Source organism: Carassius carassius, chromosome 38 (genome assembly GCF_963082965.1).
Source record: "Carassius carassius chromosome 38, fCarCar2.1, whole genome shotgun sequence".
NCBI lineage: Eukaryota > Metazoa > Chordata > Actinopteri > Cypriniformes > Cyprinidae > Carassius > Carassius carassius.
Window position 1 is genome coordinate 12,319,918 of NC_081792.1, and position 22,168 is coordinate 12,342,085.

Here is a 22,168-nt window from a genome sequence, read left to right on the forward strand (position 1 = left end):
TCATAATTTTGAGATAAACAGTCATAAGTGTGACCAATTAAATCAGTTAATTATGGCATTAGAAACTGAAATTAGATACTATGTCATAATTATATATGTCAACATATGAAATCCAAAATTATGACCTTCTAAATCATAGTAAAGAGATAAAAAGTCATAACTCGGAAGTATGAGATAAGTCAAAATTGTACTTTTGTCATAATTTCAGCTTGTAATCTAATTGTGGCTTTTTATCTCATTATTATGAGTTAGTGTCATAGTTATGCCTGTCATCAAAGTTTTTATCTCACAATTATGACTTTTATGTCATAATTTCGACTTTTTATGTCGTGATTACGAGTTAGTAGGGATGCACCGATCATGATTTTTCATGGCCGATTCCGGTACCGATTTTTTACAAGCAAACTGGCCGATTCCTATACCGATTTCCGATTTTAATCTTTAAAGCAACAAACAAGAAAGAAGGAAAGTGTGCATAAACAAGATATTTGGTATTTAATAGGCCAAACTTGATTTTGGCTATTGAAAACAATAACTGTAACCATCTGAAATTAACAGCAGTAACTGCACAATAAGTAGCCTACATTCAATACAAACATAGATGGTACAGACATCAGCATTTAGCTTTTGTTTTTTAATTGGGTTGAAACTACATAGAACTGGCCTTAAATAAAAGATTAACTGTAACCATGTGAAATTAAAGGCAACACTGCATAGTTCTACAATCCAAGCAACACAATCAACACACATTCAATAAGATGTTTCTTAATCAGCATTCAGTATTTTAGTTTTTAAATTTGGTTTTAAATAAAAAAAAATAAAAAGGTCTTTACCAGTGAGACTAAATAAAAGTATGCTATATAAATACATTTTCCAAAATGTTAAAATCAAATAATGTTGGTGCGAATAAAACAAAGATGCAAAGTGTTTCATTCATCCAATAAAAAAAAAAAAAAAAAAATAGGGTAATGTTTCACATCTATATTTTTTACTTGAGCCAATGAAAAATAAATAACTTATTGTCTCAAGTAAAAAAAATATAGATGTGAATCATTACCCTAAAATGTTTTAATTGGATGAATGAAACACTTTTTTTCAGTGTACTACAGCAGGTGATTTTTTTATTAAATTAAGTCTATGTAATTTTAGGATAAAATAAAAATATCCTAATGCAGAACTGACGTTTATTAGTTGCTTTTCAAACGTGTATGCAAGTTCTAATAATAATAATAATAAAAAAAAAAAAATTCATTTTTTTGCCACAGTTTAGTCCGTTTCGTTTCTCATCCAACATGTGAGTAGTTGAGCTGAACATCTCTTCACGGTCTACTCGTGTTCAGGGCGCTTACCGGTACAGTATACGCTCGTGCAGCTTCATTGCGTGCAGGAAAGACTCTTATTTGTTCGCCAGTACATAACAGCGGCTGATCGCTTCCTACTATCTGTGCCTCAGACATCAAACTCTGCATTTCCAGTACTGATCGGCAGAGGTGTCAAGTATTAGTATTAGTATTTGTATTTGTAATTCGTTACATTTTCTTAAGTATAAATTTGGGGTATCTATACTTCACTTGAGTAATTATTTTTCAGCCGACTTTTTACTTCTACTCCTTACATTTTCACGCAAGTATCTGTACTTTATACTCCTTACATTTTCACGCAAGTATCTGTACTTTCTACTCCTTACATTTTAAAAATAGGTTTGTTACTGCTATTTCATTTCGGCTTGTTTTTGGATTGTGGTTGGATGAGAAGTATAAACATATACCATTCAGACACCAAAATTGGTTTGTACGCGATCCATCGCACCTGCACATGGCACAAATCACATCACACTCCAGCCAGGACATAGCCAGTTTTGGGTTCGTTTATCAAAAAATATATTTCTTAAAAAAGAATGGTTGGGTATGTAACCGGTATCCGATCGCCTCAGAGTCAGTCCCCTTAAATTTCATATGAGACCGGCGTCAGACCGGTCTTTTCCCCGTCTTTCAGCGCACTCTTCAACCTGCAGACCACGAGCGGAGCAGCGAGCGCATGCGCACTTAAACACAGAGGACACAACGTATGTGTTTATCAATAGATTGTTAGAATATCCGTGTCTGTGCAGTTCTTTGTCATAAATACAGATTACAAAAAGTCACGAGGGAGCCGGTTTCCCATCTACTGTAAAGTTTTCGCTCATCATACCACAGCTGTTCCCTTTCGAGAGTACTCTCGTACTGCGTAAGCTAGCTTACGCTATGGGAAAAGGTCCCCTTTTCTCGAGAATATGAAGCCAAAAATTATCCTTAATTTTTAAATAATGTAAAACACAGTGCTGCAGCACAGCAGACCTAAGCGAAGCGGCTCGCGCGCTTATTGGCTGTGCTGTGGCAACTGCAGCAACCTATGGTGAGGCGGCGGAGAGGAACGAACCAATGGGGGTGCTTCGCACCCATTGGACGTCAGAGCGCGCCAAAATAGGCGTGGCTAGAACTATATAAGCCACCGCTTCGCCATAGGGATCAGATTTCATCTCCTTCAGCGATCTCACCTGCACTTCGCTGTCTTCTCCGGAGAAGCCTCTACACGCCGTCGAAAAGCCTCTCAGCGGGATAGCACTGCAACGCAGATCTGAGGACGTCGGCTCGTGCTTCATCTCGACGCCGCCTTCAGCACTCGCTTCCTGCTGCGCCATCCGGCGTGACTATATCCTTTATAAAGCTAGTGTGTTTGCCGCTGCATCACACTTTTTTCTCCAAAATTCGAGGCGTTGTTTCAAATGCCTCGGGCCTGCGCTTCCTGCCGAGGCCCTCTGCCCAGCGAGGACCGCCACATCCTCTGTGTCTCCTGCCTGGGCCGCGAGCATGCTGAGAACGCACTCTCCAAGGGCGGCTGCCCTGAGTGCGACAACATGGCTATATCGACCCTGCAGGCTCGATTAGCTCAAACCAGCCACGATGCTCCATCCGCTCCGCCTCTTCTCTCTCAAGTGCCGCGTAAGAAACGCCGCGATCAGAGAATGCCTGAGCACACTGCTACACGCGAGCTCACGCCGGAACACTCCCCGCGTGCCTCGCCCGCTCTCTCTCCTTCGCCTGTCCTCTTCGTGGACGAGCAGCGCCAGTCTCTGCTCACCAGCGCCCCCTTCTCCTTCGGAGCGCCTGAGGCGGAAGAGGACAGACACGACAGCCTTTCTCTTGCCGCGTCCAGTAGTGAGGAATGGTCGGGCTCCATTGCGGACCCCCCCCCCTCTACAGCCCCCAGCTGCACCGGACAACGCGCTGATATCGACGCGGAGCTTACTCGCGTGCTTACAAGGGCTGTCAGCGACCTTCAGCTCGACTGGTCTCCTCCAGACGAGCCCGCTAAAAGCAGGCTGGACGAATGGTTCTTGCAGGGGCGCCCTTCGGCCCCTCCGCAAAGAAACGCCCCCTTCTTCCCGGAAGTTCACGATGAACTCACGAAGTCGTGGAAAGCCCCATTCTCCGCACGCTTGAAAACTTCTGTCTCGTCAGCGCTCTCCTCTGTCGACGGCGCCCGAGACCATGGTTACGAGAGCCTCCCCCCTCTCGAGGAGGCAATTGCTGCACACCTCTGCCCGCCCTCAGCCGCAGGATGGCGGTCGAAGCCTGTGCATCCATCCAAACCGTGCCGCACCACCTCAGCTCTCGCTGGCCGAGCATACACCTCCGCTGGTCAAGCTGCTTCGGCTCTACACACCATGGCTGTGCTGCAGGTTTTTCAGGCCAGACTTCTCCGTAACCTGGACGAGTCTGCCCCAGATACCTATGACTTTAAAGATCTCCGCAGCGCTACTGATCTAGCCCTGCGTGCGACAAAGACCACAGCACAAGCGATCGGCCGAAGCATGGCAAGCTTCGCTGTTTTAGAGCGACACCTCTGGCTCACGCTCACGGAGATGAAAGACGCCGACAAATCCGCCTTTCTTGACTCTCCTATCTCGCCTTCCGGCCTCTTTGGCTAGTCGGTTAAGGGTTTCGCTGAACGCTTCACTGAGGCTCAGAAGACGTCACAAGCAATGAGACACTTCCTGCCGAAACGCTCTAGCTCTGCTGTGGGACGCCGTAGAAATGCGCCGCCCCCTCAGACCTCGAAGCCATCGCAGCCAGACTTTCAGTCTCGCCCAGCGACCAAAACCCAGCACCGCTCTCGCTCTGCGAGCCGCAAACCGCCAGAGAGACGGGGACCTCGGCCCAGGATTGTGCTGAACCCCGAGCCTCCGAAGCCCTCCTGACCTTCGTGCTGAAAAGACCGTGGTTAAGTCCCGCTGCGGCCGGACCACCACACAAGAAACCTCACATACTTCCTCCAATCCCCTCACTAAAGGCGGTTGGAGATGTCTATACTGCAGTAAACGAGCCTGTTACAATGCACGCACGCCTGCACACAAACGCTGTTTTCACGGCGACCTCAATAAAGCACAAAAAGAGCTTTTTCTATGTAGGCAGTGTGCCCACTACACAGTACGCACCCCTACATGTATACACACTCCCCCAAGTGTCACAAAAACACACTCGGGTCCCCTTTCATGCCCACCTTCCCGCTCGCGCCGGAGGTGCTCTAAATGTAGCGCGCGTGCCCACTTCTCAGTGCGCAACCCTACAAATAAGCGCTGTCACCACAGTGTCCCAAGCACAGCATACTCGAGCGCCGTGGTCGAAACGAAAGTGAAAAGCGAAATGACACACGTCCTTCGCGCCGAACTGATAAACCTTCTTGCAAAAGGGGCGATAGAAACTGTCCCCCCTGCGCAGCGCGAGTCAGGCTTTTACAGCCGCTACTTCCTCGTACCAAAAAAGGATGGCGGTCTCAGACCCATCCTAGATCTCAGACGTTTGAACAAAGCGCTTATGGCGCGATCGTTCAAAATGTTAACTACCAAACAAATACTCGCGCAAATTCGCCCGAGGGATTGGTTTTTCTCAGTGGATCTGAAAGACGCTTACTTTCACATTCAAATAGCACCTCATCACAGGCCATTCTTGAGATTCGCCTTCGAGGGGCAGACTTATCAGTACATGGTTCTTCCATTCGGCCTCTCCGTAGCGCCCCGTACGTTTACACGGTGCATGGATGCCGCTCTCGCACCCCTGAGAATGCGGGGAGTGCGAGTATTGAACTACCTCGACGACTGGCTAGTTTTAGCCCATTCCGAGGAACTACTGACGACACACAGATCCTGGATCCTCAGCCATTTAGAATGCCTGGGTCTCACGATCAACACTGTCAAGAGCGCTATGTCTCCCAGCCAGAGGATTTCCTTTTTGGGGATAGACATAGACTCTGTGACGTGTACAGCGCGTCTGACGTCACAGCGCGCTCTCACTATTCAGCATCTAGCCGTGTCGTTCAAAGCCGGGTCTCTTTACCCGCTCAAACGATTTCAAGGAATGCTAGGTCTGATGGCATCAGCCTCTGCGGTTCTCAAACTGGGCCTGCTGCGCATGCGCCCACTACAACGCTGGCTGAGAGACCGTGTTCCAGCGCGCGCCTGGATTTCCGGCCGCGCGCGCATCAAAGTGACCCACGGCTGCATCACAGCTCTGGCCCCTTGGAAAATAGCCAACTGGTATCAGTTAGGCGTAAGCACGGGCGCTGTCTCAAAATGGAACGTAGTCTCGACAGATGCATCCAACCTCGGTTGGGGCGCCCTGTACGAGGGCAGGTCTGCCTCCGGCCTCTGGTCGAGCCCGGAGCGACTGTTACACATAAACTGTCTGGAGATGATAGCGGTCGAACTATCCCTGAAAGCTTTCCTCCCATTTTTAAAGGGCCACCACGTTCTGGTCAGATCAGACAGCATGTCAGTGGTGGCCTACATAAATCGCCAGGGTGGTGTCAGGTCAAAAACCTTGCACACCCTGACCGAACGTCTTCTGACATGGGCACATTACAATCTGCGCTCGCTAAAGGCAGCGCATGTACCTGGCATCCTGAACCGGGGCCCGGACATGCTTTCCAGGGCGAATGTTCCCCCTGGGGAGTGGTCTCTTCACCCACAAACGGTTCAGTTGATGTGGAGCATCTTCGGCAGGGCAGAGGTCGACCTCTTCGCCTCAGAAGACAACGCTCATTGCCCAATATATTTTTCAAAGAGCAGGGGCGCGCTGGCCCTCAATTGGCCCAGACGCCCGCTTTATGCCTTCCCACCGGTCGCGATGCTACCGCAGGTCATCGATCGGGTCAGGAAGAGCAGATGTGCTATGCTGCTAGTAGCCCCACTCTGGACGACCCAACCTTGGTTCTCCGAGCTGATGCAGCTGTCCAGTACAGCCCCATGGCCAATACCGCTGCGGAAAGATCTCCTCACGCAGCTGAAGGGCGCGCTCTGGCATCCCCACCCGGAACTTTGGGCCCTTCATGTATGGCCCCTCAACGGGTACCCGGGAACCTCCCTGAGGGAGTGTTAAAGACCATTACGGAAGCCAGAGCGCCCTCAACCAGGCGCCTTTACGCGCAGAAATGGTCAGTGTTCTCCACCTGGTGCCGGACACGGAACCTAGACCCTCACTTATGTGACGTGACGGAGATACTCTCCTTCCTACAGGAGCGTTTAGATGCGGGCAGATCCCCGTCTACGCTCAAAGTGTATGTGGCAGCCATTGCAGCTTCTCATGCTCCGGTGGCCGGCCTATCACTGGGAAAAAACGAACTGGTCATTCGTTTCCTTAAGGGAGCTCGTCGGATGAACCCTCCCCGACCCCCTTCAATCCCTTCCTGGGAGCTATCTACGGTCCTAGAGGCCTTAAAGGGCCCCCCTTTTGAACCGCTTCAGTCTGTCGATATGAAGCTTCTTTCGTTCAAAACCGCTTTTCTACTGGCTCTGGCCTCAGTCAAGCGAGTGGGGGATTTATGACATAATGACATAGCGAACGATTACAATGTAGTCTGTGCACGCGAGCGCACTTCCGGAAAAATCGACCGAAAAAAGACCAAAAACCGGCCGATTGCCGATCACGTATTTTAAACAAAAACCGTCTGGTTCCGATTTATGGCCGGTCAACCGGTGCATCCCTAGGAGTTAGTATTGCATAATTTAGAATTTTTTATCTTGTTATTTTAAATGTTTATGTCATAATTAAGATAAGTAGTTTATCAAAGTAGTTTTTTTCTTGTGTGGTGGAAATGCTCTTCCATAATCTTTCGCTATTTCACTAGTCCCTGTTATTTATGAATATCCACTCTGTGTATCAGTGTTGACCAGACCACACTGTTTTGGTGCAGTCAGGGCCAAGAACACCCTGTCAGACGCAGGAAGGAGAATCTGCCATGGGGGGTGATGAGACATCCTGTTTGTGTGAAGAGGGAAATGCTTCATTCTGCTAAATATAAGGTGTATTGTCTCCGTGGCACTCAGGTCAGGTGTACATGATTGTGAACTGTTGGAGGTATTTTTTCCCATTTCTGTTTATGCTGTCGTTTTTAATGTTTTTGGATATGTTTTGAATAACAGGGTACCTTACTACGCATACTATATCTGTAGTGTGCAGTATGTACAGTATACTGTGTGTAGTATGCAAACTTTTTGCATGTATATACATGGATGCCCTGCTGCATTTACCAAGTTTTGTAGTCCCTTGAAATATAGCTTAGATATTGGATCGCTACATTATATTCCTAAGCAACTAGGAGGTAAAATCGCTGTTTTTATAGTAACTGCGGTCAGAATGCTAGCACTAATGAGCAGTAAATTATGTCATTTTTACCCTTTCAAATGTTGCGATGTAAACATCATTAACAGCTTTAACTTTAATTTAACTTTAATTTTCATTAAAATAAAGTATATTTATAATGCAATGCCTTTATGACTGCTTAGAATACTGTGAAATATGTTGCGTGCCTTAATCTGTGTAAGAAGCCACATCATCTCACAGAGGGATTTATTTCAAACACTCGATTCAAGTTATGAAGTGAGTTTGGAGCAAAAATATGTTATTAAATGTAGTATTTTCACATGCTTTCAGATGGAGCAGTGTTTACTACACAGAGCCATAGTTCACTGAGAAGCTATGTAAACAGTTGTCATCATTGCAAAAGATTTCTTCGATTTCATAGTCGTGCAATAAAATTGTCTGCAATTTTTTTGTGTAACTTGTCAGTGAACTATGGCTCTATGTAGTAAATGCTGCTCCATCTGAAAGCACGTGATGATGATTTACTGCTGATTACAGAACCGGCTTTACTGACAAAATGTGCACGATTATCGCAATCGATTAATCGTGCAACCCTAACGGCTAGCTGTGCATTTAATTATTTTAATATATTATGCAGAGGCAACCCTCCGCTTCATGTCAGGTGGTCTTAGCTTCCACATCGTGCATTAAAATTGCTTAATGTACTGCCAGCCGCATATTACCCCTTAAATATGCTATTTATATACTATATAAATAGTATATAAATAATACTAAAATAACTGCCCATTTCCATTGTCAATAACCTTAAAGTAACAACAATCATGGTATTTAACATTTACTTCTTAATTCATTGTTCCTTTTTTAGCAAAAATAAATAAACAATTACAATTAAATTAAAAATGCAAAGTAGCTTTTGTATGTCCTAGGTTATAGGCATCACTCACTGAATTAAATATTACATTAATTCAATAGGTTTATTTATTTTTATTTTTTTTGTGCCTTGGTACTCTTGTTGGAAACACAGGCTCAAATCTGCTCATAATCTACATTAAGACTCAATACCAATGCTCAGTAAATGTATCAACTGTTAATTAATGCAAGAAAAGATGAGAAACTTTAATGTAAAATGGATGCTTTTTCAATGATTTCATCTGCAGAAATAATGTGATGTCTTTGCATTGTTTTCATTTGGAGTCTGCAGAGATGAATATATGATTACTTGTGATTTATTTAGATTTTTTTCTGTCATTTGCTAAACATTTTTAATCATTATTGTACGTCTTGCTTTGTGGAAGTCGGCTGTGTTTATCTGTGTGTGTTTTTGAGGCTTCCCAACTTTCGATCAGCTGTGGCTGAGAGACTTTGCTGTGCTGGTCAGAGATAAGATCCAAAAACGCTCCTCATTAGCAGTTTCTATGGAGCTCCCATTCAGAGTCAGCAAAATGCAGAGGGAGAGAAAGAGAGAGAGATGAATGGACAGTGAATAGTGGCCCGCAGGTCGCTAAAGTATGGAGGGGCCTCTGAAAGTCCTGAAAACACATGCTCTCTGATATATGAGCGGGCTTTTGTCAATCTAAGATAAGGGCCATAGTGTTCTGACTGAGTATAGAATTCCAGCCACTTGAGGTCCAAAGCTGTGCATGTTTGGCCTCTGGCCAAGTTGTGTTGAAGCCTATGTGTGTGAAGTACAGTTGGTATTGTACTCATTCTATGTCAGTATTTTGGCTCCAAAGCTTCCCTTGTTTTGATTGGCTCATCAGTCACTCCAGACTGATTAGAGGATGTCTGACGTCTTGGGATGATCACTACAGGATGTTAATGATGTGGACTGAAATGGTGTGGTTTGATTAGTGTAGTAACACAGGTCACATGACACATGATAGAGAGAATTGAACTCTTACAGGCCGGCAAAGTCTTTGTTTTAAACTGTTGCGTAAAAAGCTGGATTCATTTTACTTTGGAAAACAATAGCTCAACCACTGGAAGCACATGAGACCCTTTGAGCGTTGTTTTGTACTTTTGATTGATTACAGACGTGTGCGTGTGTGTGTGTGTGTGTGGGTGTGTGTGTGCGTGTGTGTGAGTGATCAGTATATACGCTTTCCTTCAGTAGGTCTCTAGGGAGTGGGAGGTGGCAGCTCAGGCAAAAAATGAAAAACAATGGATGATGAAAAAACAAACAAACAAAAGATGTGAGGTGCAGAATAAAAGAGAGATGACAAGAATGATTATAATTTGATTGAATAACTGTGTGAGTGATTTGATTGTTTTATATATAGACCAGTTCCATTTACCAGATTATACATTGTTTGCTCATAAACATGTGTTTACCAAAGTTATATTATGTAGATTTATGCAGATTCTATTGTAAAATTTTATTTGATGTAATTATTTATTTTTCATTTTAATGTTAAAGTTTTATTAATTATGTTTATTTATTAATTTATGTGTTTTAAACATTATTTATTATGTTTCCATTAAGGTTTTATTTATATATAATCTTAGGGTTTTTTTTTTTTTTAGTTATTTTAGTACTTTGAGCTATATATATATATATATATATATATATGAACAAGAATTGTATTAATGGCAAATATAAATAAGACAATTAAACAATATTTTAAATACATTATTTTTTTTCTGCTGGTAACAAAATGTAGCTGTTTTTTTTTTTTTTTTTTGTGGATCCAGTAATAATATTGTCAGGGCAAGAACAAATCTGAACTAGTGGCCTGAAAGGCCCATCACAAAAATCCTCATTGTTAAGTCCTGAAAGTAGCCTAGAGAAAACAGAACTGGTATTCATGTATCAAAATATATAATGTTGTATTAGCACATAAAGAATGTTATTTGACTTGACAGAGAGAAGAAGTTGGTTTGATCAGTAACAGCTGGGAGAGGCAGGAATGTCCGAGGCCTGCAGTGCTTTAGAGGCTGGACAACCACCAAATCATACAACTCACTTCCATCCTTTTCTATGATTGATGTATTTTTATTTTTATTTTCTTTTTGAACTGCCTGTCAAATATCCATATATTGCACTGAAATAATCAACTTAAAGTGCTGCAGTGTACTAAAATCAGCAAAAATCTCAAATAAAGTATTCTTGGATTAGTTTTGTGTGAGTTACTGTAAAAGGTTTGTACAGCACCATTATTGTCCCGCCCAGAATATATTCATCCATCCTGCTTTCAGCTGTGGACTTTTAATGTATTCTGGTAATGGGCTGGTACAGGGCAGCCTATGCACACATCTTATGTGATTTGTGAATGGCAAACAAATTGCCATGTAGTTAAATGCTACCAATAAGCAAACATCAAGCTCTGAGAGACAGAGGAAGAGGGTAAGATCAGTTTCAGAGAGTAAGTCAGAGCAGTGCCTGGTTTGGTGCCAAGACATCCTAGTACCAGTTCAACACTTAGATATTAGTGTCAATTAGCTGAATAATTCAGGCAAGAGCTGTGCACTATGGTTAGTAAAGATCTCTACTCTCATAGGAGATCTCCTAAGGCAGGCGATAACAGAATTGAAACTGTTTTGGGACGTGCTTCACTAGCATCATTGTTCTGATGCATGAGTCACTTTTATCTTCAGATTTTTCTTTTTTTCTTTGCCATGGATATTTTCATCCCTTTCTAAATCTAAGTCACTAAAACCTTCAGTTTTCACACAATGTGATTTTTCTTATCTAAACCAATCAAGACTTGCATACAGGACATTGAGTGAGGCAATGATTCTCCACTGTTACAGTCTAAAGCTGTTTTCATTGCAGCGCATTGCACATTGCATTGTGGATACCGGAGAGAAGTTTGGAATAATTAACGCTTTTTAATGTATTTAAATGATGTCTCTTATGCTAACCAAGGCTGCATTTATTTGATAAAAAATACAGTTAAAAAGTATTTTCTGAAATATTATTACAGTATAAACGTAATATATTTTATTGTTTTATTTGTAATATATTTTATTTGTAATTATATTTTAAATGTAATTTATTCCTGTGATGCAAGGCTGAATTTTCAGCATCATTCCTCCAGTCTTCAGATTCACATGATCCTTCAGAAATCATTCTTATATGCTGATTTGCTGCTCAAGAAACATTTCTAATGATTAAAAATAATTCTAATTATTTAAAACAGATTTTGCTGCATTATATTTTTGTGGAAACTATGATTTGAAACTACATTTCAAAGGTTTGGGGGTAAGTAATTTTTGTTTGATTAATAATTAAACTAAATAAGTAAATTAATATTTTTATGCAGCAAGGAAACATTAAATTGATCAAAGTTGACAACAAAGACATATCATATGTTACACAATATATGATTTCTATTTCGAATAAATGCTGTTCTTTTGAACTTTCTAACAATGTATTATTATGCATGCATTTACGCATTGCTAGACACTTTTATCCAAAGCGACTTACAGTGCATTCAGGCTATCAATTTTTACCTATCACGTGTTCCCAAGGAATCGAACCCCCAACCTTGCGTTTGATAGCGCAATGCTCTACCAACTGAGCTACCGGAACACTATGTCATTATGTAATACTACTTTATATGTATACTAATAAGTGAGCAACAAATCAGCTTATTAGAATGATTTCTGAAGGATCATGTGACACTGAAGACTGGAGTAATGATGCTGAGAATTCAGCTTTGCATCACAGGAATAAAAGGTGAGCTTAAGAGACTTCTTTCAAAAACTTGAAATCTTGTTCAAAACGGAAATAGAAGTATACTGCTTACTTATGCTTACTTGTATGTTGCACACTATTTATAAAAATAAAAAAAGGGATGTGCAACATTATTATATAGCTCTCTGGAATACTTGATTCTGATTGGTCAGTTTTTATTGCACCATTCATCAGTCAAATATTTAAAAATTAAATGGCATTGTCCACAGCATCTCTAAACAACTGACTGCTCTGAAACCAGATATTTCACATTTCTAAATTTAACCCAATTGTGAGTAAAACTGACATTTTTGGTGAAAACCTTACGAAATGAAAGTGTAAAATGAATTTAATATAGCTTCCAAATCATTTGTCACATTGGTTAAAGGGATAGTTCATGCAAAAATCCAATTCTTTCATTTACTCAGAGTCAAGTTTTTCCAAACCTGCATTGGGTTCTTTCTTCTGCTGAACACAAAAGAAAATATTTTGAAGAGTGTGGGCAAACTAACAGCTGATGTTACCCATGGACTTCCATAGTATTTTTTTCCAATTCAAACATGTTTGGAACCACTCAAGCGTGAGTAAATTATGTCAGAATTTACATTTTTGGGTGAACTATCCCTTTAACAAAAGGTTGAAGCAGTAGTCAAGTGCATTATGGTACAAGGTGTTCCTCATAGTATGTTTTTTTGTATATTATACATTTTGGCAAATGCAGGAGTCATTTCAGTATTCCATTTTTTTTTTTTTTTTGCAGTCAAAGGCACTGAGGGAAAGATGGCTGCTGGACGGTGCGCCCTCTGCAGGACCGGAGGAAGACGAGACCACAAAACAGTTGCGGGAATACGAGGCCAAAACCAGAGGTCTTGAGGAGACCATTCTGAGGTAAACCAATCACATCAGTGTGGTGTGGGGCTGCAGTCACCTGTTTTATATAAAAGGAGACACTTTTATTAAATAAGTAGAAATAGAAGTAGATATGTGTCTTCTGGCTCTGTTTTTAGAAGTCCAGCTGCGATTAGATAGCAAGTCCCTAATGTGGGATCCTTCATCTTGGACTGTTTGATATGGATCTGGAAGCCAAGATCTTTCTTATCTGATTTGTCTCAGTTTATTCCTAATGGTGAAAAAGTGGGCTGGGCCTGGCAGAGCGGTCAGTCTGGATCTCCATTCCCTGTTTAAATCTCTCCTCTGGCTCTGTTAGGGCTTCTGGTACAAGACTGGTGTGCTAACCAATGAGTCATGCCAGTCAACAGCCAATGCCAGTACGGCCTGGTGTGGAAAACACACTCAGAAGTGAAAAATATTTAAAAAACAATGTGAAAACAGATTTTAATTGGTGGAGATCATATATATATATATATATATATATATATATATATATATATATATATATATATATATATATATATATATATATATATATATATATATAATCTTATACAATATATATAGTATTATATTTACTGTATGATTTATTTGTGTAGATCAATAAATGTATTTATCATTCTAAAATGTTTCACTCGTTTGTATATACAGTGTTGGGGAGTAACTAGTTACATGTAACGGCGTTACGTAATTTAATTACAAAATTATTGTAACTGTAATTAGTTACAGTTACTAAGAAAAAAATAGTAATTAAATTACAGCTACTTATGAAATTTATAACGATTACAAAGGGGATTACATTTGAATATTTACACACATCCACATACAGATTTAACTGATTTCTTTCCCAAATTACACTGACTATTATGAGACATACATCATAATAATTTCCTGTATGCGGAAATACAGTCTAGTTCGTAGAATCCAGTCATAAAAACGTAATGCCTATAACGCGGACGGAATATGCCACATTTTGGATGACTAAATCAAAAGTAGGTCAGTACACTTGAATCAAAACATGACATGGACTAGTGTCTGTAAATATTAAGCACAAAAGATCCAATATATGACTTGCACATTTTGCGTGTTGGAAATCAGGCGCGGACTGGACACCGGGAGAACCGGGACAAATCCCGGTGGCCTGGCAGATGCACTATTTTAATATTGTTATTGTATAATTGCACGCCGAATGTACTAAAGCGATCATTTGCGAATCCGCCATTTGATAATAAAATCTCTAATAAATCAGGAAGTGTTAGTCATGACTCGCGCGCTCTCCGCGCCTCCGCCAAACGGTTTGGATCAGACTCAGAGTAATCAATGCGAGAGAGAGAGAGAGAGAGAGAGAGAGAGAGAGAGAGAGAGAGAGAGAGAGAGAGAGAGAGAGAGAGAGTGGACTGTGGAAGCGCACAGCTGGAGCAGAGAAGCAGAACTACTGTTCAGGGTTTCAGGTCAGTTTTATCTGTAAAGATGCTTTTTTTTTTTAATCAAGCAGCAGATCGTTGCTCATCAGTCATCACTCAAAATACTATATAAAGGTCATCATTATTATCTGTTGTAATGTTACAGTAGTAATTTAGCTGAAAAAAAATCAGATTTTTTTTTATATAGATTTAGGGGCAGCTACGATAGACAACAACACAACCCTAACGAAAATTAACATTTTAAAATTTAACTATAAATCCAGAGAAAATTGTTACTATTGTTTAACTGTGGTAACCAAAAATGTAAAATTATTTTACAAATGTATTTATTTAAAAATAAATACAAATCCATTTGCAAAAAAAAAATAAAAAATAAAATAAAAAAAAGGTTATTTTACTTTTATATAGGCTAATAAAAGCATGGTTAATTTTTGTAAGGGAAAAACATGACTCGTGTACAGTATTAGGATTTTTCTATAAAGATATTGTAGTATTGTAGAGTATTGTATTGTTAAGTATAGTTTTGTTCAATCTTGAGTATTAAAGTCACGAGAGAGATGGATAACAGAGCAAAATAAAGAAACTGAAGAGAAAAAATGGAAGTGAAGTTGCAGTTCAGGAGAGATCTTTTAATTATTTTGCATGTCCCCAAATTAAAGATTTAAACCTTTTTTATGTCAGGTCCATACAAAAAATAGTTTTGTCCATGAATTTGTTTGAAATGAGTTTGAATTTTCCAGTCTGAATTTTTTTCCCAGTCTGCCCTTCTTGTAAATTAATGGCAAAGACATGGTTTCATTTACTACACATAGGCCTACTGAAGCTCGCAGTGTTTTCAACCTCTGCTGCCTCAATATAGGAGTACACGAGCACATAAACATAATTTCTAGAACTGTTCTGTGTCACTTCATGTGCATTTTACTTATTTTGAGAAAACTATCATCATATACAAAGAGACAGCAGTTTAAAAAAAAACACCAATGTTTCAGGAGTTTATTACACAGAATACGTCACATGCTTATTAGATAACTGTATTTAAGTTGATGTATATGCTTTTATTTATTATTCTTTAATTTTCACAAATTTAGAAAAGTAATCAAAAAGTACTCAAAAGTAATTAGTTACATTACTTTGATAAAGTAATTGAAAAAGTTACACTACTATTACATTTTAAACAGGGTAACGTACTCGGTTACTAACGTAACCTCGGTTCCCTGAGATGAGGGAACGAGTACTGCGTAAGCTAGCTTACGCTATGGGAAAAGTTCCCCTTTTCTCGAGAATATGAAGTCAAAAATTATCCTTAATTTTTAAATAATGTAAAACGCAGTGCTGCAGCACAGCAGACCCAAGCGAAGCGGCTCGCGCGCTTATTGGCTGTGCTGCGGCAACTGCAGCAACCTATGGTGAGGCGGCGGAGAGTAACAAACCAATGGGGGCGCTTCGCGCCCATTGGACGTCAGAGCGCGCCAAAATAGGCGTGGCTGGAACTATATAAGCCACCGCTTCACCATAGGGATCAGGTTTTAAATCGACTGAAGCGATCACCCGGTCCGAGCACATAGCACGGCAGGTTACGCAGTACTCGTTCCCTCATCTCAGGGAACCGAGGTTACGTTAGTAACCGAGTACGTTCCCTTTCGAGAGTACTCTCGTACTGCGTAAGCTAGCTTACGCTATGGGAACACAATGTAAAACGCCGTGCGTGCTTGGGAACTTCGACCTGTCACAGCCCGAGGCGAGAGCTCGGGGCTTTATAGCAGGAGAAATCCCAGTCCCAACAGCCAACCTTAGTGAGCTTTATATAGGGAACTAAAAAAGGGGGACGTGATAAGGCTTAGCACGTCTATATAGAAAGTACCCTGGCCTGCAGGGCAGGGACTTGTAGATTATAGAATCTAATAAATGTGGACGGAGAGGCCCAGCCTGCCGCCGCACAGATATCATCCAGTGGTATCCCGCAGGACCACGCCCATGACGAGGCCATACCTCGGTTGGAATGGGCTCTGATGCCGAACGGGCAGTGAAGGCCTTTAGATTTGTAAGCCAGCGAGATAGTGTCTACTATCCATCGCGATAGGCTTTGCTTCGTGGTGGCGAGACCTCGGGTGCGCCCACCAAAGCATATGAAGAGCTGGTCCGACCTCCTGAATAAGGCGGAGCGCGCAATATAGGTTTTGAGAGCCCTGACGGGGCAGATGAAGCTCGCGTTGCTTTCGTCGCTTTGCGAGGAAAGGGCTGACAGCGAGATGACCTGCGCTCTGAACGGTGTTGAGAGCACCTTGGGGACATAGCCGTGTCTTGGTCTGAGAATGACTCTGGAGTCATTAGGCCCAAACTCGAGACAGTCAGCGCTTACAGATAGCGCATGTAAATCCCCCACTCGCTTGACTGAGGCCAGAGCCAGTAGAAAAGCGGTTTTGAACGAAAGAAGCTTCATATCGACAGACTGAAGCGGTTCAAAAGGGGGGCCCTTTAAGGCCTCTAGGACCGTAGACAGGTCCCAGGAAGGGATTGAAGGGGGTCGGGGAGGGTTCATCCGACGAGCTCCCTTAAGGAAACGAATGACCAGTTCGTTTTTTCCCAGTGATAGGCCGGCCACCGGAGCATGAGAAGCTGCAATGGCTGCCACATACACTTTGAGCGTAGACGGGGATCTGCCCGCATCTAAACGCTCCTGTAGGAAGGAGAGTATCTCCGTCACGTCACATAAGTGAGGGTCTAGGTTCCGTGTCCCGCACCAGGTGGAGAACACTGACCATTTCTGCGCGTACAGGCGCCTGGTTGAGGGCGCTCTGACTTCCGTAATGGTCTTTAACACTCCCTCAGGGAGGTTCCCGGGTACCCGTTGAGGGGCCATACATGAAGGGCCCAAAGTTCGGGGTGGGGATGCCAGAGCGCGCCCTTCAGCTGCGTGAGGAGATCTTTCCGCAGCGGTATTGGCCATGGGGCTGTACTGGACAGCTGCATCAGCTCGGAGAACCAAGGTTGGGTCGTCCAGAGTGGGGCGACTAGCAGCATAGCACATCTGCTCTTCCTGACCCGATCGATGACCTGCGGTAGCATCGCGACCGGTGGGAAGGCATAAAGCGGGCGTCTGGGCCAATCGAGGGCCAGCGCGTCCCTGCTCTTTGAAAAATATATTGGGCAATGAGCGTTGTCTTCTGAGGCGAAGAGGTCGACCTCTGCCCTGCCGAAGATGCTCCACATCAACTGAACCGTTTGTGGGTGAAGAGACCACTCCCCAGGGGGAACATTCGCCCTGGAAAGCATGTCCGGGCCCCGGTTCAGGATGCCAGGTACATGCGCTGCCTTTAGCGAGCGCAGATTGTAATGTGCCCATGTCAGAAGACGTTCGGTCAGGGTGTGCAAGGTTTCTGACCTGACACCACCCTGGCGATTTATGTAGGCCACCACTGACATGCTGTCTGATCTGACCAGAATGTGGTGGCCCTTTAAAAATGGGAGGAAAGCTTTCAGGGATAGTTCGACCGCTATCATCTCCAGACAGTTTATGTGTAACAGTCGCTCCGGGCTCGACCAGAGGCCGGAGGCAGACCTGCCCTCGTACAGGGCGCCCCAACCGAGGTTGGATGCATCTGTCGAGACTACTTTCCATTTCGAGACAGCGCCCGTGCTTACGCCTAACTGATACCAGTTGGCTATTTTCCAAGGGGCCAGAGCTGTGATGCAGCCGTGGGTCACCCTGATGGGCGCGCGGCCGGAAATCCAGGCGCGTGCTGGAACACGGTCTCTCAGCCAGCGCTGTAGTGGGCGCATGCGCAGCAGGCCCAGTTTGAGAACCGCAGAGGCTGATGCCATCAGACCTAGCATTTCCTGAAATCGTTTGAGCGGGTAAAGAGACCCGGCTTTGAACGACACGGCTAGATGCTGAATAGTGAGAGCGCGCTGTGACGTCAGGCGCGCTGTACATGTCACAGAGTCTATGTCTATCCCCAAAAAGGAAATCCTCTGGCTGGGAGACAGAGCGCTCTTGACAGTGTTGATCGTGAGACCCAGGCATTCTAAATGGCTGAGGATCCAGGATCTGTGTGTCGTCAGTAGTTCCTCGGAATGGGCTAAAACTAGCCAGTCGTCGAGGTAGTTCAATACTCGCACTCCCCGCATTCTCAGGGGTGCGAGAGCGGCATCCATGCACCGTGTAAACGTACGGGGCGCTACGGAGAGGCCGAATGGAAGAACCATGTACTGATAAGTCTGCCCCTCGAAGGCGAATCTCAAGAATGGCCTGTGATGGGGTGCTATTTGAATGTGAAAGTAAGCGTCTTTCAGATCCACTGAGAAAAACCAATCCCTCGGGCGAATTTGCGCGAGTATTTGTTTGGTAGTTAACATTTTGAACGATCGCGTCATAAGCGCTTTGTTCAAACGTCTGAGATCTAGGATGGGTCTGAGACCGCCATCCTTTTTTGGTACGAGGAAGTAGCGGCTGTAAAAGCCTGACTCGCGCTGCGCAGGGGGAACAGTTTCTATCGCCCCTTTTGCAAGAAGGTTTATCAGTTCGGCGCGAAGGACGTGTGTCATTTCGCTTTTCACTTTCGTTTCGACCACGGCGCGAAAGCGCGGCGGTCTGCGAGCGAACTGGAGCGAGTAACCTCGTTTTATTATATTCAAAACCCAATTTGATATGCCGGGGATGGCCTGCCATGCAGCGGCTCGTGCGGCTATGGGTTGAATGTGCTTCGGGCACTGGCCGCCTGTTATGAGGGGACCAGTAGCTCGAGTATGCTGTGCTTGTGACACTGTGGTGACAGCGCTTATTTGTAGGGTTGCGCACTGAGAAGTGGGCACGCGCGCTACATTTAGAGCACCTCCGGCGCGAGCGGGAAGGTGGGCATGAAAGGAGACCCGAGTGTGTCTTTGTGACACTTGGGGGAGTGTGTATACATGTAGGGGTGCGTACTGTGTAGTGGGCACACTGCCTACATAGAAAAAGCTCTTTTTGTGCTTTATTGAGGTCGCCGTGAAAACGGCGTTTGTGTGCAGGCGTGCGTGCATTGTAACAGGCTCGTTTACTGCAGTATAGACATCTCCAACCGCCTTTAGTGAGGGGATTGGAGGAAGCATGTGAGGTTTCTTGTGTGGTGGTCCGGCCGCAGCGGGACTTAACCACGGTCTTTTCAGCCCGGAGGTCAGGAGGGCTTCGGAGGCTCGGGGTTCAGCACAATCCTGGGCCGAGGTCCCCGTCTCTCTGGCGGTTTGCGGCTCGTAGAGCGAGAGCGGTGCTGGGTTTTGGTCGCTGGGCGAGACTGTAAGTCTGGCTGCGATGGCTTCGAGGTCTGAGGGGGCGGCGCATTTCTACGGCGTCCCGCAGCAGAGCTAGAGCGTTTCGGCAGGAAGTGTCTCATTACCTGTGATGTTTTCTGAGCCTCAGTGAAGCGTTCAGCGAAACCCTTAACCGACTGGCCAAAGAGGCCGGAAGGAGAGATAGGAGAGTCAAGAAAGGCGGATTTGTCGGCGTCTTTCATCTCCGTGAGCGTGAGCCAGTGGTGTCGCTCTAAAACAGCGAGGCTTGCCATGCTTCGGCCGATCGCTTGTGCTGTGGTCTTTGTCGCACGCAGGGCTAGATCAGTAGCGCTGCGGAGATCTTTAAAGTCATAGGTATCTGGGGCAGACTCGTCCAGGTTACGGAGAAGTCTGGCCTGAAAAACCTGCAGCACAGCCATTGTGTGTAGAGCCGAAGCAGCTTGACCAGCGGAGGTGTAAGCTCGGCCAGCGAGAGCTGAGGTGGTGCGGCACGGCTTGGATGGATGCACAGGCTTCGACCGCCATCCTGCGGCTGAGGGCGGGCAGAGGTGTGCAGCAATAGCCTCCTCGAAAAGGTGGAGGCTCTCGTAACCGTGGTCTCGGGCGCCGTCGACAGAGGAGAGCGCTGACGAGACAGAAGTCTTCAAGCGTGCGGAGAATGGGGCTTTCCACGACTTCGTGAGTTCATTGTGAACTTCCGGGAAGAAGGGGGCGTTTCTTTGCGGAGGGGCCGAAGGGCGCCCCTGCAGGAACCATTCATCCAGCCTGCTTTTAGCGGGCTCGTCTGGAGGAGACCAGTCAAGCTGAAGGTCGCTGACAGCCCTTGTAAGCACGTGAGTAAGCTCCGCGTCGATATCAGCGCGTTGTCCGGTGCAGCTGGGTGGTGTAGAGGGGGGGGTCCGCAATGGAGCCCGACCATTCCTCACTACTGGACGCGGCGAGAGAAAGGCTGTCGTGTCTGTCCTCTTCCGCCTCAGGCGCTCCGAAGGAGAAGGGGGCGCTGGTGAGCAGGGACTGGCGCTGCTCGTCCACGAAGAGGACAGGCGAAGGAGAGAGAGCGGGCGAGGCACGCGGGGAGTGTTCCGGCGTGAGCTCGCGTGTAGCAGTATGCTCAGGCATTCTCTGATCGCGGCGTTTCTTACGCGGCACTTGAGAGAGAAGAGGCGGAGCGGGTGGAGCATCGTGGCTGGTTTGAGCTAATCGAGCCCGCAGGGTCGATATAGCCATGTCGTCGCACTCAGGGCAGCCGCCCTTGGAGAGTGCGCTCTCAGCATGCTCGCGGCCCAGGCAGGAGACACAGATGATGTGGCGGTCCTCGCTGGGCAGAGGGCCTCGGCAGGAAGCGCAGGCCCGAGGCATTTGAAACAATGCCTCGAATTCTGGAGGAAAAAAGTGTGATGCAGCGGCAAACACACTAGCTTTGAAAAGGATATAGTCACGCCGGATGGCGCAGCAGGAAGCGAGTACTGAAGGCGGCGTCGAGATGAAGCACAAGCCGGCGTCCTCAGATCTGCGTTGCAGTGCTATCCCGCTGAGAGGCTTTTCGACGGCGTGTAGAGGCTTCTCCGGAGAAGACAGCAAAGTGCAGGTGAGATCGCTGAAGGAGATGAAATCTGATCCCTATGGTGAAGCGGTGGCTTATATAGTTCCAGCCACGCCTATTTTGGCGCGCTCTGACGTCCAATGGGCGCGAAGCGCCCCCATTGGTTCTTTACTCTCCGCCGCCTCACCATAGGTTGCTGCAGTTGCCGCAGCACAGCCAATAAGCGCGCGAGCCGCTTCGCTTGGGTCTGCTGTGCTGCAGCACTGCGTTTTACATTATTTAAAAATTAAGGATAATTTTTGGCTTCATATTCTCGAGAAAAGGGGACCTTTTCCCATAGCGTAAGCTAGCTTATGCAGTACGAGAGTACTCTCGAAAGGGAACTTGTAATCTGTAACCTATTACATTTCCAAAGTAACCTTCCCAACACTGTGTATATATATATATATATATATATATATGTGTGTGTGTGTGTGTGTGTGTGTGTGTTACATTACAAATATTATTTAATATTTATATAATTATAATTATACATCATATATTTGTATATGTAAATGTAATACAAAAAATTATTTAAATGATACAAATTAATAATTTTATTAAAGGATGCATTAAATTAATCAAAAGTGAAAGTAAGGACATTTAGAATGTTACAAAATTTACAACATTTTAACATTTTATTTTACAACATTTTTTATTTTAATATTGAAAAATATTTTGCAGCAAA

General features: G+C 44.4%; 1 protein-coding gene across 2 annotated transcripts in view; it reads left to right on the forward strand.

Moving 5' to 3' along the window:
- The window catches only part of LOC132119336 (paralemmin-1-like), a 61,358-nt gene that overhangs the window by 30,841 nt on the left and 8,349 nt on the right, over positions 1-22,168 (forward strand). For both annotated transcript variants that reach the window (XM_059529197.1, XM_059529196.1), the window contains exon 4: positions 13,076-13,203. In XM_059529197.1, coding sequence (XP_059385180.1) covers positions 13,076-13,203 — 128 coding nt within the window. The remainder of the gene's footprint in view (positions 1-13,075; positions 13,204-22,168) is intronic.